This window comes from Erinaceus europaeus, chromosome 19, assembly GCF_950295315.1.
Source record: "Erinaceus europaeus chromosome 19, mEriEur2.1, whole genome shotgun sequence".
NCBI classification, from domain to species: domain Eukaryota; kingdom Metazoa; phylum Chordata; class Mammalia; order Eulipotyphla; family Erinaceidae; genus Erinaceus; species Erinaceus europaeus.
The window spans coordinates 19,585,216-19,603,406 of NC_080180.1; the positions used below are offsets into that span (position 1 = coordinate 19,585,216).

Consider the following 18,191-nt stretch of genomic DNA (forward strand, 5'->3'; position numbering starts at 1 on the left):
AGACCCCAAGACCAGGGCAATGAAAGATGCAGGCTGGGGTTTCCCTCTGGGGGGAGAGCACTGAGAAGACTCCTGGGGCTGGGGGAGGGTGCAGTGGTGGTGTAGCAGATTGCCTACCTGAGGCTCAGAGGTCCCAGGTTCAGCCCCTGGCACCACTGTAAGCCAGAGCTGAACAGAGTGCTGGTCTTTCTCTAAAATGAATGTCTTTCTTAAAAAAATATTTATTTATTTTCCATTTTTGTTGCCCTTTTTTATTGCTGTAGTTATTATTGTTATATGTAGTTATATTATTGTTGTTGATGATGTCGTTGTTAGATAGGACAGAGAGAAATGGAGAGAGGAGGGGAAGACAGAGAGGGGGAGAGAAACATAGACACCTGCAGACCTGCTTCACCGCTTGTGAAGCGACCCCCCTGCAGGTGGGGAACCGGGGGCTCGAACCGGGATCCTTATGCCAGTCCTTGTGCTTGGTGCCACGTGTGCTTAACCTGTCATGCTACCACCCAACTCCTAAAATGAATAAGTCTTAAGGGCTGAGAGAGAGCTCACCTGGTAGAGTGCACACTTTGTTGTATACCAACATCTAGGTCTGAGCCCCTGGTCACCACATAAAGTCACCTCTGTGAGAGAAGCTATAAATAAACAGTCTTCCGGGAGTGGTGGGATCCTAATGGCCTGGAGTCCCAGCAATAAACCTGGTGACAAAAATAAAATAAATAAATTCATTCATTCATTAAAAAGAATGACGGCTCCTGGGTAGGACAGGGTAAATTTGGGCATTGGAGGGTTCCCTGTCTTCTCAGGGACAGGAAACTGGTATGAAGGCCTATCCCTGACACTGCCCCCCCATTCTCTCTCTGTGTAATATATATATATATATTATGTATATGTAATATATGTATAATAATGTATACATAATCATATATATGTAGTTGTGGGGCTTCACTGTTCTATGCTGACTTTTCAAATAGAAAGAGAGACAGAGGGAGTCAGGCATAAGGATCCCGGTTCGAGGCCCGGGCTCCCCACCTGCAGGGGAGTCGCTTCACAGGCGGTAAAGCAGGTCTGCAGGTGTCTATCTTTCTCTCTCCTTCTCTGTCTTCCCTTCCTCTCTCCATTTCTCTCTGTCCTATTCAACAACGACAACAACAACTACAGAAACAATAAGAAAAAAAGAAAGAGAGAGAGAGACAGAGGGAGAGACACTATTGAACTGAAACTTTCCCCCAGTGCCAAGGCAGCTGGGGGTCTGAACCTGGGTGGCATGTAGGCATGCTCCCCAGTGAGCTATCTTTCTTTTTTAAACTTTTTTAAAAAGATTTTATTTATTCATTCATGAGAAATTATAGGAGAGATAGAACCAAACATCACTCTGGTACATGTGCTGGCGGGGATTGAATTAGGACCTCATGCTTGAGAGTCCAATGCCTTATCCACTGCACCACCTCCCGGACCACCCCAGTGAGCTGTCTCTTAGGCCCTCAGCCAATTCTTTCCCCCTGCAAATGGCCTCCCTAGGAAGGAGTGTTTCCCTGGCCCGGCCAGGCTGCTGATCACGTGAGCCAATGCATGAGCCCAGCGGGAAAGGACACAGCAGGGTGACCTTCGCACCAATTGGCCACATCTTGACAGGTGAGCAGGTGCCCGTTGGGTGTCTCCACTCCCAGCAGCAGCTTAGGAGTGGTGGTGAATGTCTTGCCCTGGCTGGAGATGTCATCACCAAATGGGGGCAAGTCCCTTCTCAGCCTTTGCATGTGTGCCCTCTTCAGACCAGCCGCTGAGAAGCCTGTAGCTGGGAGGGAACCAGACGTGGTCTGGAGAGCTTTGTTCTCAAGAGCGGGAGCAGAACTTCAGTGCCACGTCAATGCCCACACTTCTCTCTGTACTCCCGGAGCCAGGCCCTCTGCTCAGCCCCAGACTCTCAGTCCCCCCGTTAGTACTTGTGCCTTGACACCTAGCAGATACCTCAACTTTATAGGTTCCAAATAGGACTCCTGGCTTCCCTCCCCACCTGAACCTGCTCCCATTTCAACTTCATTTAATATATTTTTCCTCTTTTGTTACCCTTGTTGTTTATTATTGCTGTTGTTATTGTTCTTATTATCACTATCATTGTTGTTGAATAGGACAGAGAGAAATGGAGAGAGGAGGGGAAGACAGAGAGGGGGAGAGAAAGATAGACACCTGCAGATCTGCTTCACTGCCTGTGAAGCGACCCCCTGCAGGCCAGGAGCCCAGGGCCGGTCCTTGTGTTTCCTGCCATGTGTACTTAGCCCACTGCACCACCGCCTGGCCAATGTATATATTTTTTATTGCCTCCAGGGTTAGTGCTGGGAGTCTGTGCCTGCGCAATGAATCCACTGCACCTGGAGGCCATTTCCCCCCTTTTCTTCCCTTTATTTTATAGGACAGAGAGAAATGGAGACGGGGAGGGGGAGATAGACAGATAGAGACCCGCAGCACTGCTTCAGTGCTTGCAGAGCTTCCCCATTCACAGGAGCACTGAGGGCTTGAATCTGGATCCTTTTGCACGCTAACATGTGCATTCAGCTAGGTGCAACACCATCACCTCCCCCTCATTCTGATTTTAAACAAATATATTAAAGATTTATTTGTGAGAGAGAACCAGAGAATCACTTTAGCACATTCAATGCCAGGGATCAAACTCAGGACTTCATGCTTTATCCACTGGGCCACCTCTACTTCCTTTTCCAATTCAATCCCAGCCTTCCAGTCTCCCAGGCTAAATATCTTGATCATCCCGCCATTTCTTTCTTTATCTCCTTCCTTTCTTTCTTTTCTCAGAGTAGTTCTCAGCTCTGATTTATGGCAGTGCTGGGATTGAAGCTGGGATCTCAGAGGCTCAGGCATGATCTCTCTGTTTGCATAACCATTATGCTATCTCCCTCACCCTCCCTCACTTCTTTTTCTCACACTTACGCCTAGTTTCTTGCTTTTCCTGTGGATCTGACCATTGGCTCCAACTCTCCCTGCTCTGGACACCTATTGAGCTCCCCTGGGTAATTATCACACACACCTGCACAACCCCACTCCTGCCCCATTACCCTCCACTAGACTTCCAGAGCCATCCTGGTGAACACAGGTCAGCCCACAATCACCCCTCGTTCAACCCCCCTCAGGCATCCAAGTGCAACTCAGTGGATAAAGCACACGACTGGCACTCAAGAGGTCCCAGGCTCTATCCCTGACACCACATAATGCCAGAGCTGAGCACTGTTCTGTTCTCTCTCACTCTCAATAAATATATAAATCTTAGAGAGAGACTGCACTGGGCAGGATGCATGCCTTACTGTGTGTGTGGGCCAGTTTCAGACCCTGGTGCCACATGGGAGGGGATATAGCACCAAAGAAAGCACCAGTGCTGTGGTTTTTGTCCTTTCTCTGTCTCTATCTGAATGAAAAAGTGTCCTGGATGGTTAAAATAGTGAAAAATCAAAACCAAAACAAGTAGCTGTCACCCCCCTGCCCTCAGCTGCCCTCCCGTTCCAAGTAAAAGCCCTAAGGAGGCTTTGCCGTCTGATCACATCAGCTCCCACCACAGACATGCAGGTCTCCCTGCTAGTCTATGAGTGTGCCAGGCCTCTGCTTATCGTCTCATCCCCTGCATTGGCTGTTTCTTGGGTCTAGAATGTTCTTTCTCTAAGTAGCTGTGTAGCTTGCTCCTCACATTCCTCAGCATCATCCAACTTCAGTCCATGACATGCTTTCTTTGTCTCCAGGGTTTTTGCTGGGGCTCAGTGTCTGCACTATGAATCCACTGCTCCTTGAGGTCATTTTTCCCCATTTTTGTTGCCCTTGTTGTTATTGTGTCATTGTTGCCATTGTTGTTGGATAGGACAGAGAGAAATTGAGAGAGGAGGGGAAGACAGAGAAGAGGAGAGAAAGATAGACACCTGCAGACTTGCTTCACCGCTTGTGAAGCGACCCCCTTGTAGGTGGGGAACCGGGGGCTCGAACCGGGATCCTTACGCCTGTCCTTGTGCTTCACTCCATGTGCACTTAACCTGCTGTGCTACCACCCACCCCCCTTTCTTTTTCTTTCTTTCTTTCTTTCTTTCTTTCTTTCTTTCTTTCTTTCTTTCTTTCTTTCTTTCTTTTTAACCAGAGCACTGCTCAACTCTGGTTTATGATGGTGTGGGGGATTGAACTTGGGACTTCGAAGCATCAGGCATGAAAGTCTCTTTGCATAGCCATTATGCTATCTTCCCCACCTCCATGACATTTTTTCCAGCCTCCTATACATGCACACACACACACACACACACACACACACACACACACACACACACACACACACACTTCCCTACCTGGATAAGTAGATGCTATAAGAACTCATTAGAAGGCTAGTAAATAAGCTCTGTATCTTTTTTTAAAAAATAGATTCTATAAGTCGTTATTTCTTAAAAAAATAAAATAAAAAATTTATTACCATTAGAGAGAGGTGGAGAGAGAGAACCAGAGCATCACCACAGCACATATGATGCGCTAGGGATTGAACTCAGGACCTCATGGCTTTCAGTCCAGTATTCTAGCTGTGGTTCCTCCTCCTGGGCTGCAAGTGCACTATCTAGAAGAAGGGACCTCCACAGAGATGCTCAGGGGGAGTCTGCTGTGGAATGGATCTGCTGTTGTCCTCCTCAGCTCCAGAGACTATGCTGAGGTTTTCACATGAGTGGGTGAGTTTCAGTCTCAAAGCAGTCACAGTGCTGTGGCTACTATCTCCAAGTTAAGAGAGCACAAGTGTGGTGGAAATTCACTTTACTCCCTATTTCTGCATAAAAAAGGGAAAAGAATTGGCCACCAGGAATGGTGGAGTAGTGCAGTAGAGCCTCATTGATAACCTTAGTGGCAAGAGAGGTGGGGGGGCGGGGGGAGAGACTAAGAGAGACTGATGTACAGAATGACAATTTGGAAAGAGAGAAAGAAGCCTTTAAATCACACCACCATCACCACCATCACCACCACCTTGGCCACAAATGACTGATGTCCTTACTTTGGCAATGAACTTGAAACTCCAAATTAATGTTAGAACCTCACTTGTTTTGGAGACTTAGGTGAAGATGCAGAGACAGGAAGTCAAGGTTAAGAGTAAAGCCTGTCCACCCCAAAGGGTCTACTGGGGAGAGAGAGAAAGGGAGAAAGGGACAGAGAAAAGGAGAGACACCTGCAACACTGCTTCACTGCATATGGAGCTTCCTGCTTCAGGAGGGGACCTTGAACCTGGGTCCTTGCACATGGTGGTGTGTGTGCCACCACCCAGCTTCTCCGGAACTCACTTAACTAAGTGTCTGTATGACTGATTGTCTTTTCACTGAGGCTTCTGAGGCTGGCACTAGGCATCCAGCCCTTGGAGCTGGGTCACCCACACATGCTACTTACGGCTCTGAGACTTTTGACCAGGGCTACAGGAAGGATGGCTCTCTCTGCCTTCTCATCTCTTCTGCTCGGAACATCCCGACTCCTCTCAACAACTTCTCTCTATAGGACTGCGCCAGTCAGAGCAAGAAGCCTATCAGTTCATTCTGGAGTTTATAGATCAAGGAAATGCGGTAAGGAGATTCTCTGAAAACTTTCAAAGAGCTGAGAAGGGAAGTGGGGTGGGGGGAGGGAAACAGACAACAACAAAAAGATGAGCACAGGTTACCTGAAATGCTAGTCCTGGCTTTGAATTCAGCATGCTGTGGAACCTTCAGACCTGGCCTGTTTTAGGTGGCCAGGCCACTAGACAGGGTACTAGCACTTGAAGCCTCTTCCTCACAGACCCCAGGCCCACTCTCCCCATAGGGCCTCAGCAGGATCAGGACTGGGGAGCACCAGTCCAGAGGACCAGGGGTCTGGGCTGGGTGTGAGGGCAGGCGCTGGGCTGCAAATTTGAGCACGGCCTGTAGGAGGCGCTAAGAGGTGACGCTAAGGGCCTCAGAGGCAGACATCATCCGTGTGTTGTATCCTAGATGGAGTTGGACAAGCTGAAATTCCTGAGGGCTGTGGAAACCTTGAGTGATGCTGTTCGTTACCAGGCAGACGCGAATATAAACAAGTATTTTCCCAAAGTCATCCTGGCCAAGAAAATTGAGGTGAGAGGGATCCAAGGTCTTCTGGGAGCTAATTATCGAGGGGCGAGGAAAACATATCCTAGTCCTGCAGCATCCCCCCACATCCCTCTCTGAGGAAAATTCTTGTTTTTCTTGGCTCTTCCAGGCAATAATACTTGAAGAACCCACTGAGAACTTGACCAGCAATGTCTGTCAGCAAGCCATGCTCTGCATTGTGGCTCTGAGGTTCCTTCCTTGCCATTATCTCTTGAGTCCCTGGGTCTCTGATACTGAGAACATCTGGGCTGGGGAGGGAGGGACAAGGCTTGGAGGCTTGACTATTGGGTGGTGGGTGGCAGCATCCAGAAGTGTTAAGGGTGTCCCCCAATTTCTCTATTAGAAGCTTAATAGCAAACTCAGGGTGGGGAGGATACCCCCAAGAAGCCAGGGCCCCTATTTCCTGGTAATGAGGTCACTGGAAAGCATTTGGGGGTTCAGGTCTCTGTGACTCCCCATGCCTCAGAGAGAAGCAGAGTGTTCTTCTGCAGGAGTCTAGAAATACAATCCATCCTTTCACAATGCCCCTCCCCCAGGCTTCCTTGTCTTTTCTCACCTCTCCCCACAGCCAGGTGAACCCACAGTTCTATTTACCCCAGAAGCTGGACCTGGTGAGCGCAGCCATTACTAGTGTGTTCCCTCTGCCGCTCATCACGCCCAGCCCAGACCGGAAGGAAAGCGCGAGTCTCTACCTCCAGGTCAGCGCCATCTTGGTTGCCTTTTCTGGGGAGCATAGGAGAGGGACTATCTTCTGAGACCTCCTGTCCTCTCAGCTCTGAATGTTTGCCTCTCTCTTCCTCTGACCCCTCCTTCGGGAACCTAAGGTTCCATGACCCTCATGCCACTGCCTCATCCTCACCCGTTTCCCCAGGGTGGCCCCAAACCCCATACTGTCTGTGACCTACTCTTTCATCAAGGCTTATGACCTTCCATGACACCCTCAGTCTTAGGAGGGGGCAGTCTAGCAATAAAATACATAGTTTTGACAGAATAGCTGACTTCCAGATCGTCCCTAAGAGTTTCAGTTTCAAAATCAGAAGCTTCCTTAATCTAGCAGAATAACTATATCTAGTGGTGAGGTCTGTATTTGTTGGGGAGACCTGCCCAACATCTGCCTTTTCCTACCCACCCTCTTATTTGATCTGGCCCTGCCTGGTCTGGTCAGCGAGATCAGGGAGACAGCACTAAGGGATGTTCAGACCAGGATGGCCACCACTTTCCTTCCACTAGAGGAAAGTTCTCGGGGGGGGGCGGGTGAGAAGGACCTTGGGGGGCTGGGGCTGAGCTGGCACTGGCTATGATCATGTGGATGACGCCGTCTTTCCTTGCTGCTCAGACAATCCAGGCCTTCGATGAAATGCTGCAGGCACTTGTGATGGAGCATATGGAGCCCAGCATGTTCATCCTGCAGAACATTCTTGAGGTAAGCAGTCAGGGGCCAGGGGAGCTCGACATACAAGGGAACGTCTGTTAAAGGGAAGTAAAAGCATATTCATTCCAACATGTCCTTCGACCCAAACACCATCAATTACATCAGAATCACTTGGGGGCATATTCTTAGCCCAAGGATCACATCCAGAGAACCACAGCCATTTCAGGATTCCTTCTAGAACCTAGGAATTTGGCTTTGGCATGTATATCAGACCACACAACTGTCAGTGGAGTTGACTGGCAACAGGCAGCCTGAGCTCTGGTCTTCCATCATGGCGGTCTTCGAGAGACCTATTCTGGAGTCCTCCTTCTCCAGAGTGATTCAAGATTAATGGAGCAACATCCCCCCCCCCCCCCCGCCCTGCCCATCCAGCACTGCTTGAGACAAATATCATGCGAATACCCAAGGATCTGAAATTTCATAGAAAACAAGCGAGGGGCACAAGTTTGCAATCAGACTCATGCCTGAGGCTCCCAGGTTCAATTCCCTATACCACCATAAATCAGAGCTGAGTAGTGCACTGGTAAAAATAAAATAATAATAAAAATAGCAATACAAGCAACAGTGTAGAGAAGGGTAGGACGTCTTTGAGTAAGGACTTGAGCTTGATCCCTGGCACTGCATATGACAAGGTGATGCTCTCTCTTGTAAATAAATAAATAGTTTTTTTAAAAAAGGAAATAGCAAGGAAAATTACTTAAGCAAAATTTAAATGGTAACAATAATATTTTTAGATGCAACAAAATTTAGGTTTTAATCTCTGCGCTGAAGTCATTCTTAAGACGAGGGAGTCAAACATGAGAACTGTAGATGTATTTCCTTTGAAATCACATGGCAGCCTAGCACATCATCATTTATTTCTCATTTGTCTTTGCAACTGTAAAAATATGGAAAGTCTGTATTGTTTTCTGCAAGGGCTCCTACTTTTCTCCCATATTAATATATATGAGAGAGAGAGAGAGAGAGAGAGATGAGAGATGTGAGAGGAGGGAGAGAGTGGGAAGATCTGTGTTCAGCCTAGCATAAGGTGGTGCCAGGGACTGAACTTGTGGCCCTCGGGTCTTAAGCATGCATGTTGGTGCTCTAACAAGCGGAGCCATATCCCCACACCCCCATATTTTTATGAAAGTATAATTTGTAGCCAGTGCAATTCATCCTGTCTAGTGTATGCTGCTGCGGATTTTGACAAACAGACACAGGCACCCACAATCAAACTTAGGGGAGTTCTATGCCCACTTCCAGTTCCCCCAAATCCTCCATCCACCCCAGCCCCTGGAAGTGACTGACTTGTTTTCTGTCCCCCTAGCTGACCTTTTCTCAAATGTCCCATCCATAAAATCATACAGGACATAGCCCTTATTCTGTCTTCTTTCATGAGGTGTATTTGAGAGCCATCCTTATCTGGTATATTATTAGCAGTGAGTCCTTTTTCTTTTGTCACTGGAAGGATCCTGGTTCGTGTCTCCATCCTCCCTCTGAGAAGTGTTTCGCTTGTTTCCAGCTTGGGATGATTACAAATGAGGCTGTTGTACATCCTGGCCCTACCCCAAACAGGCCTTTGCATGAACTGTGGGTCTTTATTCCACTTGGGTAAACACTTTGGGACAGGATTGCTTCACTGCAGGCCTCACGCACACTGAGTTTTAGAGGACACTTGTCAGTTGTTCTCCAGAGTGACTGCAGCGAGTCCAGGTTCCAGTCACTCTGCCCTGTGGCCACACCGTGCTGTTAGTGTGTCTCATCTCAGTCACCCTTGTAGGTGCATAGCGACCTCTTGCATTTTTTTTTTAACCACTAGGGTTACTGCTGGGGCTTAGTGCCGCTACTAAGAATCCACTGCTCCTGGTGGTCATTTTTTCTTTAAATTTTTTATTACATAAGACAGAGAGAAATTGAGAGAGGAGGGGGAAGGAGAGAGGGGGAGAGAAGAAAAGAGAGAGGGAGGGAGAGAGAGTCATCTGTAGACCTGCTTTGCCTCTTGTGAAGCGTTCCCTCTACAGGTGGGGAGCCTGGAGCTCGAAGTCGGATCCTTGCATGGGTCCTTACGCTTAGTACTTTATGAGCTTAACTGGGTATGCCGCTTGCTATTTATTTATTTATTTAATTTTTAAAAAAGACTTTATTTATTAAATAAATATTTATTTTATTAAAAATATTTATTTATTTTATGTATTTATTAAATAGGAGGAGAGAGAAAGAACCAGACATCACTCTGGCACATGTGCTGCTGGGGATCGAACTCAGGACCTCATGCTTGAAAGTCCAAAGCTTTATCACTGCGCCACCTCCCGGACCACCACTTGCTATTTATTTTTACAGTTCAGGCCTCTCAGTTCTCTAGGTTCTACATGAGTGAAACCACTTGGTGGTTGTCTTTTGCCTCTTTTTCTTATTTCGCTAAGCCTAAGATGGTGAGCATCTTGTCACAGATTCATGTGCCTTCTCTGGGTCTAAGTGGGGGGAAGACTAGAACCTCACTCTGGTAAACGCAATGTGGAGGATTGAATTTGGGACCTCATGCTTCTAAGTCCAAGGCTCTAGACTCTGCACCATTTCCTGGGCCTTTATTTTTATTTCTTTGTACATGAATGTCCATGAAAGGGTCTATTGTCTGGGCAGAAGGCCTGCTGTGAAGGGCAGCTCTGAAGGTTTGCACTGAGCAAGACAGGTGGTGTGATTCTCACCCTGTGAGACACTGCTTGTGGGCACCTCTGCAGGGAGAGACTCTGAGGACATCAGGTGCAGGGGCAGAGGTGTGCAAACTCTCTGGCTTTGCCAAGTCCAGGGGGGAGCCTCGCATTATGGTGCCTGTGAGGCTGTCCACACCTCAGTTCATCTGTCTGCCATCAGGGATGTGGAATCCAGCCAGGGAAGGGAGGGGACAGTTCTCTCAGAAGAGGTGTTGGTGGAGTCTCTCACTCCCTTCCAGATCATCTTGCCTTGGCTGACACAGGCAGAGAAGGTGCACGAGCAGACCCGTGCGCTGGGCGCCATGGCCCGGATGCTGAGGTTCCTCTGCAACTTCCCGGAGCTGTCGGTGAGGGCCTGGAGGCGGCGGGGAGGCCGGCCCAGGGGGCATCTCTGGAGGGTGGGCCGAGGAGTGCATCGCAGAGAGGCAACCAGAGTCTTCTGGCTGGCAGCACATGGCAGAGTTCACAGTGAGCGGGAAGCTGGTGGGCACGCTGGGCCTGTACTGCATCCACCACCAGGCGGAGGTCAGCTCGGGGGCGGCCGAGACGCTGCACTACCTGTTCAAGGTCCTGGTGCTCCAGAGAAGTAAGTGAGCTGAGTGGGGAGGAGGGGGCCTTGACTGAGCCGGTCTTGACACCTGTTGGGGACCAGAGTGCCAGGCCCCGACCCCAAGAGTCCACTCTGAGCTAGGGACACCAAAGCGGCTTTCCTGAGTGCTTTGCCTGGGTGAACTCTGATCCCATTGCTAATGCAGAAGCTTTATTTATTTATTTGATAGAACAGAGAGAAATTGAGAAGGTAGGGGTAAGAAATGGGAAGAGACAGAGAAATACCTGCAGACCTGTTTTGAGGCTTGTGAAGCTTCCCCCCTTGCAGGTGAGGACTGGTGGCTTGAACCTGGGTCCTTGTGCATGGTACTGTGTGTGCTCCAGCAGGTGTGTCATCGCTCACAGTGGTCTCTTAAGAGAGTCCTGGAGAGTCTTGGGGGAAGGGAGGGCCTGGGTTCGTAGCCACCTATGAGACCACCGGCTCCTTGCTCTGTCCCTGCTGTCCCCTTGTTACTGACTAGTGGTACTGGGAGCCTAAGAATTCTTTCTCAGGGAGCTAATTTGGGGTCCCCTGGTCCAGACCTTCTGTATACCAAGGAAGCCAGAGAGGCAGACACCCAGTTACAGAAGCATCTGAAGATGGGCTTTTCAGAAATCTTGAGTTTTGGGGATTCAATAGGGTTTCCTGCATGCAAACAGGCATTTCCCTCAGTAGCCAGGCTGAGGGACCATCCACATGGTGGCATGGAACAAAGACAGCAAATCCTAGAGGGCCAACGATGTCCACAGGTCTGCCCTACCCATCAGCCTGGCCCCAGGGTATTCTCTGAGGCAAATCCCTTGAATCCTGCTGATGCTTGAGGTGCACAGGCAAAGGAGGAGGGGGAGTGTGTGTCCCTTTGTCCCCTTTAAGGCCCTTAACTGTTGATTTTGGATCTGAGGTCTGAAACAGAAGACAGAGACCATCCTGAAAAATTTGCAGAAGAATTTCCGTGGGGACTGGTCCGCCAACATACAGAACCTCACGATGGTAACCCTCAGTGCCCCACAGGGTAGGGCTCTGGAGAGTGGAGGGGAGGTGTCCTGGGGTAATCCTCCCACAGGGCAGCATTCAAGGCCACACAGACAGCAGACTGTTTCCCCAGTGGCTTCTGAGTTGACTGAAGCCTGAGGCGTGTTTAGAATAGGGGTCTGGTTGCCCCTCTTCTGAATCAGGCTCATACCCCATGCTCCTTTGTGGCTCAGTTTGTTACAGAAATTATCCCTGGGGGGGTCGGGCTGTAGCGCAGCGGGTTAAGCTCATGTGGCATGAAGCACAAGGACCGGCATAAGGATCCTGGTTCGAGCCCTGGCTCCCCACCTGCAGGGGAGTCGCTTCACAGGCGGTGAAGTAGGTCTGCAGGTGTCTATCTTTCTCTCCCTCTCTCTGTCTTCCCTTCCTCTCTCCATTTCTCTCTGTCCTATCCAATGACAGTGACATCATCATCAACAACAACAACAACAATAATAATGGCAACAAAAGAGAAAGTAAATAATAAAAAAAATAAAAAAGAAAAGAAATGATCCCGAAGCACAAGACTTAAGCCAGTTCTTGATGAAAGAGAGTTTATTACACTGGTGTATAAGAGACTCCAGGTCACTCTGGGATGTTCTCCCTGCACCTTCAAAAAGCACACAGTTTTATGAGGCCCCTCTTCCCCAAAGGGGTGGATGGAGCAGGTTTGTTTCACTGTCACAAAGTTGGCAGAAACATATGCAATCTTTCACGCAATTGCTATACATCTTCCTTATCTGTGGCCTTGGTAAAGAAAGTGGAGAACTGGTGTCTAATAAGTATCAGTCTTGAGACAGCTGAATCTACCCCCTAGTCATCTTTTACCTAAGTACCTGTTGTCTCAGGCCCATTAATTTAGGAATGTGGAGGGGAGGAGGGGTAGCAACTACAGCCACTGAGTTAATTGCCAGAAGGGCAAACACAAAGAAAATGCAGTCTTAGGGTTTATGTCTCCATATCAGAGAGGAAAGGCACTTCTCCACCGGGCACACAGATTAAAATATCCACATGGGGTAAGTCAGGAGAGTGTGCACTCTGTTCATCTAGTTCCCATAATAAGCTTTGCTTTTGTCCTGTGAAGGCCTGTCACTTGTCTGAGGTGTGGGGTTCCCTGGCTCAGTCAGTTGCTGTCACCCTGCACAGACACCCTCGGCTCACAGTCACTCTGACCCTTCACTCTGGGTCCTCCCCACGTCTATCTCTCCATCCCCACTTGGTTCTGCTCCAGCCACACTGCGCCAACTTGCCTGGGACAAGTGCAACAGTCTACCACTGAGCTGTCCTCTCTTCCTTTCTTTCTCATTTTTGTTTTACTTTATTCTTAAGATAGAGGCAGAGAGAGGACAGTGAGAGAGACCACAACACCAGAATGGCTTTCCTTTGCGCACATGGCAAAGCAGCACACTATTTCAGTCAGCTATTTCACTGGTTCGCTTCCTTCCCTTCCTCTTTCCTTCCTCTCTCCCTTCCTTCCTTCCTTCCTCCCTCCCTCCCTCCCTTCTACATTCCCTTCTTTCTCTTTTAGATAAATGCAGAGAAAGAGAAACCAAAGCACCAACGCTTCCTTTAATGCAATGGGGAGCTGACTCAAATCAGTGTGTTGCTCATGGGGCAAAGCAAAGCACTGTCTAAGTGACCTATTTTGCCAGCTCACGATTGTTCTGTTTCCAACCATGCTGCCTCACCATTTTCTGCATTGTATTTGAGTAGGCCCTCCTCTCCCTTCCCCTCCTCTACCCTCTTCTCCCCTTCCCTTTGCACTGTAAGATCACTGAAGTCTCAGGTGTGCATCCTTGTATGTCTCAACTACAATACTTTAAGTCCACTGCTAAAACCTCAGCTTCTTCCTTCACCAATTGATCTTTTCCCCTTGATCCCCCTCCCTCCCCACTTCTGTTCCTGCAACTAGAATCTGAGCTCTTATTATTTGTCCTATGTGGCTCATTCTTGTGCCCAAGAGAGGAGCGAAATGCCGTGGTGTTTGTCTTCCACTGCCTGACTTAGTTCACTAAGTTCCAGTCTTTTCCACTCACATTGCTTCGAATGGGAGGATTTCATCTTCTTTCATATGGAGTAAATAGCTCACTATCTTTTTTTTTTTCCCCAGAGCACTGCTCAGCTCTGGCTTATGGTGGTGCTTGCGGGGGGGGGGGGGGGGGGGATTGAACCTGGGACTTGACAGAACCTCAGGTATGAGAGTCTTTTGCATAACCATTGTGCTATCTACCCCCACCCAATAGCACACTATCTATATATACACCCCATCTTTTATTTTTTTCCTTTCCAGAGCACAGCTAAACTCTGATTTACTGTGGTGCTGAGAATTGAACCTGGGACCTCAGAGCCTCAGGCATTAAAATGTTTTGCATTACTGTTGTGCTGTCTCCCCAGCCCCTGTCCCACCTCTTCTTTACCAGAGATTTCTAAAATACAAATATCCTCACAGTATTCTTCTGGGTTTGCACTAGCTCACTCTTGGTTTTTATGCTATAATACAAACTTGCCCTAACTGGCAAGGCTCCTTGTGATCAGGCCCTGGTGTAACCCTCAGGCCTCCCCTTGTCTGCACCCCTGTTCCTGCTTCCCTGTGGGGCTGGGAGCCAGGCTGTGCACATCTGCATTCTAGGCCTTGGCTGTTCCCACTAACTGGTCCTCTTCCCCATGTTTTCTCTGGGACTTTGGAAGAACTGCTTCCAGAAAGAGTCCTCAATCTCTCTAGTCCAGTTCTGTGTCCCTTAGTAGCCTATATATATTTTTTTTTTGAAATTTTTTAAAAAGAATTTATTTATTCATGAGAAAGATAGGAGGAGAGAGAGAAAGAACCAGCCATCACTCTGGTAAATGTGCTGTCAGGGATTGAACTTGAGACCTCATGGTTGAGAATCCAATGCTTTATCCATCGCGCCACCTCCCGGACCACCCTTTTCTAACACTGCTCTATAGCTGTCTACTTCCTTACTTGCAGCCTTTGAGGTCAAAAGCATTGAATGTCTTTTAAAAATATTTGTTATTATTTAATAATAATAATAATTATTATTAGAGAGAAATTGAGAGGGGAAGGGAGATAGAGAGGGAGACAGACAGAGATAGATAGGTAGAGAGAGAAACCTGGGGGGCTGGGTGGTGGCTCAGTTGGTTGAGTGCACATCTTACAATGTGCAAGGACACAGATTTGAGCTCCCAGTCCCCACCTGCCGGGGGAAAGCTTTGTGAGTGGTGAAGCAGTGTCGCAGGGGTCTCTCTGTCTCTCTCCCTCTCTATCACCCCCTTTCCTCTCTCGATTTCTGGCTGCCCCTATCAAATAAATAAATATAATAAAAAAGAGAGACACCTACAACACTGCCTCACCACTTGTGAATCTTACCCTCATAGGTGGGGGTAGGGGCTTGAACCTGGGTTGCTGTGCATAGTAATGTGTGTGCTCACCCACTGCCCAACCCTCTGGATATCTTATTTGTTGTCTTTGCCTTCTCCCAGCATTATAACCAGGAGCAGAACTGGGGCTCACTATTTAAGCAAAAGAACTTCTCTGCAATGTTTAGACTCAAAATTTCCATTTGCGACCTTTGAATCACTATTTGTCTGAAATGCCTTTAATTCCAGGAATGTCAGAACTCACTTTCCCATGGAACTGTGGGAAATGAGCCACTGAATTGCATTCCAAGTTCAAGCAGTGGTGGCTTTTGCACTGTCCTCTGGAGGCTTAAGAGTTGGGGACACGTTGGGGCTTGGCCTTGCACCATGGGCTGTCTCCAGGGGACCTAGGGTGACAGTCCTTTGTGGGCTATCCCAGCAATAGCGTCTCTGCTGTTACCACAGAGAGCTGTCGTTCTTCTTCCTTCAGTTCTTTAGGTCTTTTTAAAAAAATATTTATTTATTCCCTTTTGTTGTCTTTGTTGTTTTATTGTTAGTTATTATTGTTGGATAGGACAGAGGGAAATGGAGAGAGGAGGGGAAGACAGAGAGGGGGAGAGAAAGACAGACACCTGCTGACCTGCTTCACCACTTGTGAAGTGACCTCCCTACAGGTGGGGAGCCAGGGGCTTGAACCAGGATCCTTACTCAGGTCTCTGTGCTTTGCACCACCAGCGCTTAACCTGCTGCGCTACCGCCCGACTCTCAGTTCTTTAGGTCTTATCTGACCCCCAATGAGAGAGCTGACATGATCCTGGTGCTGCTGGAGGCCATGACCAAAGACAACCCGCACGGGGTGGACGCTGCCTCCAAGGTGCTGCGGACGGTCATGAAGTACTCAATGCCGGAGATCGGGAAGGTAGCTCTAGAGGGAGCTGAGGGGGTCGGGTCAATACTTCCTGCTGGGTGACTTGTTCCCTGCTAATTTGGGTATAAGAAATCACATCCCTTTAACCCCAGGAGAAGATATTAGGAGAGGAGCTGCTTGTAATTGGGTGAAAGGCTGTTCCGGGGGAGGGGCCTCCACCGGCCTTCCATACCCCACCCCCACCCGCCAGGGAGAGAAGCAGCAGTGAGTCAAAGTTGCCAAAAGAGGCCACAGTGGGTCCCAGCAGCATCGCTCCTGCTAGCAGCTATGAGTGTAGGTCTGCGGGGGCCTTCTTCACCTGCACGATAGAGATAGAGGAGCGCATCGTGCGTGTGCTCACACGTGTGTATACCACACACCACACACATTATGTGCATTTAGCTCACGTTACCTGGATGAAAAATACACATTTCTATGAGAAGTTGACATGTGAAAGTGTTGGAAAGCCAGACTTTTGTAAATCTGTAAAATTAAGACAGTTTAAGTAATATATATGTATATATATATATTTTTTTAATTTACTTATTAATGAGAAAGATAGGAGGAGAGAGAGAGAAAGAACCAGACATCACTCTGGTACATGTGCTGCCGGAGATTGAACTCAGGACCTCATGCTTGAGAGTCCAGTGCTTTATCCACTGCACCATCTCCTGGACTGCACTTTATATTTTAATTAGAAATACAGAGGGAATGATACAAAGAGGTAGAGATAGAGGTAAAGGTAGAGAGACTGGGACCAGAGCACTGCTCAGCTCTGGTTTATGATAGTGTTGGGGATTTAACTTGAGACCTTGGAGCCATGGACATGAAAGGTTTTTTTTTTTTTTCCCCCCCAGATCACTGCTTAGCTCTGGCTATTGATGGTACTAGGAATTGAACCTGGGACCTATTGCATTCATGTGCTTCCTCCTCTATGTCCCCAGCTCAGCAAGTCTTTTTTCAAATATGTAATGCTTAAAATGAGTCACAGATAGGGTCACCGATGGGCTCTCTCCTTTCAAGACACCTCCATGAAAGGACCCCTTAGCAGTTCTGGAGGCTCCCCTCCCTAGTCTCTTCTGGCCTGGAGAGCAGTCTGATGGCTCTGAGCAGACACTGAGAATGCTCTCAGACTGGGAGGGTACTCCAAAGGGGAACCCCTCCAACTTCCCGCTTAGTCCTTGAGGTCCCTCCTGGAGTGCCCTTCATCCTTGGGAGCAGACTCAACTGAGAGTAATCTTGCTCCACGCCTCTGGCTCCTTCCCTGCCTTCTTTCATCCATCCTGCCATGTGACTTCCAGACAGGACTCTGGTCCTCTTATGGAACCTGGGGAATAGGACAGTCCCCAACCAATCAGGGCCCATCGTGCAGCCAGTGACTTCTGTATGGATACTGGGGCCCACATGGACATGCAGCCCTATGCTGTCTGTACCCAGGGGCCTGGCTAGTTGGTTCCCTCTGAGCTGGTGGCAGCATCCAGAAAGAAGCTCCCCCCCTTAGTCCCCTCGTCCCCTTTCCGGCTTCAGGTGCCGGTGATCATCCAGTTCATCTACCAGAATCTGAACCGCATTACCAACAACGTTGCCCGAGGCATCGTAAAGAAGGTCCTCCACCTGTTGGCCCAGAACTACACAGATCAAGTCATCCTGACACTTGTGGAGATTGAGGACCACATTCCGAGGTAGGGGATGGGCAGCCTCTGGAAGGCCTTCTTCCTTGCCCTCCATTTTTTCCTGTGAGCTTTTGGTAGGACTGTGTTTAAAATAAAATCTCATTCTGGAAACATTGCTTTGTAACCTTACATAAGTTTCAGGTGGATATTCCCGATCATGGTCACAACCCAAAGTCTAGTGTCCATCTGTCACCAGACAACCCCAACAGCCTTTTAATCTGCTTATTCTTTCTTATTTTAAGGATGTATTTATTTATTTGTGAGATAGAGACAGAGAGGCAGAGAGAGAGACAGAGAAAGAGAGAGAGACAGAGAGGCAGAGAGAGAGACAAAGAAAGAGAGAAAGACAGAGAGGCAGAGAGAAAGAGAGAGAGAGAAAGAGACAGAGCATCACTCTGGCATATGCAGTGCTGGGGGGAGGT

The 18,191-nt window shown here is 48.5% G+C and overlaps 1 protein-coding gene across 1 annotated transcript in view; it reads left to right on the forward strand.

The window, feature by feature from the left end:
- The first annotated feature begins 1,303 nt into the window (after positions 1-1,303).
- Positions 1,304-18,191, forward strand: part of LOC132534602 (maestro heat-like repeat-containing protein family member 7) — a 29,494-nt gene continuing 12,606 nt past the window's right edge. The window contains exons 1-11 of the mRNA XM_060178516.1: positions 1,304-1,632; positions 5,506-5,570; positions 5,973-6,095; positions 6,220-6,299; positions 6,679-6,808; positions 7,447-7,533; positions 10,472-10,579; positions 10,683-10,818; positions 11,723-11,811; positions 15,959-16,108; positions 17,624-17,778. Of these exons, the coding sequence (XP_060034499.1) occupies positions 1,566-1,632; positions 5,506-5,570; positions 5,973-6,095; positions 6,220-6,299; positions 6,679-6,808; positions 7,447-7,533; positions 10,472-10,579; positions 10,683-10,818; positions 11,723-11,811; positions 15,959-16,108; positions 17,624-17,778 (1,190 nt within the window). The 5' untranslated portion in view covers positions 1,304-1,565. The remainder of the gene's footprint in view (positions 1,633-5,505; positions 5,571-5,972; positions 6,096-6,219; positions 6,300-6,678; positions 6,809-7,446; positions 7,534-10,471; positions 10,580-10,682; positions 10,819-11,722; positions 11,812-15,958; positions 16,109-17,623; positions 17,779-18,191) is intronic.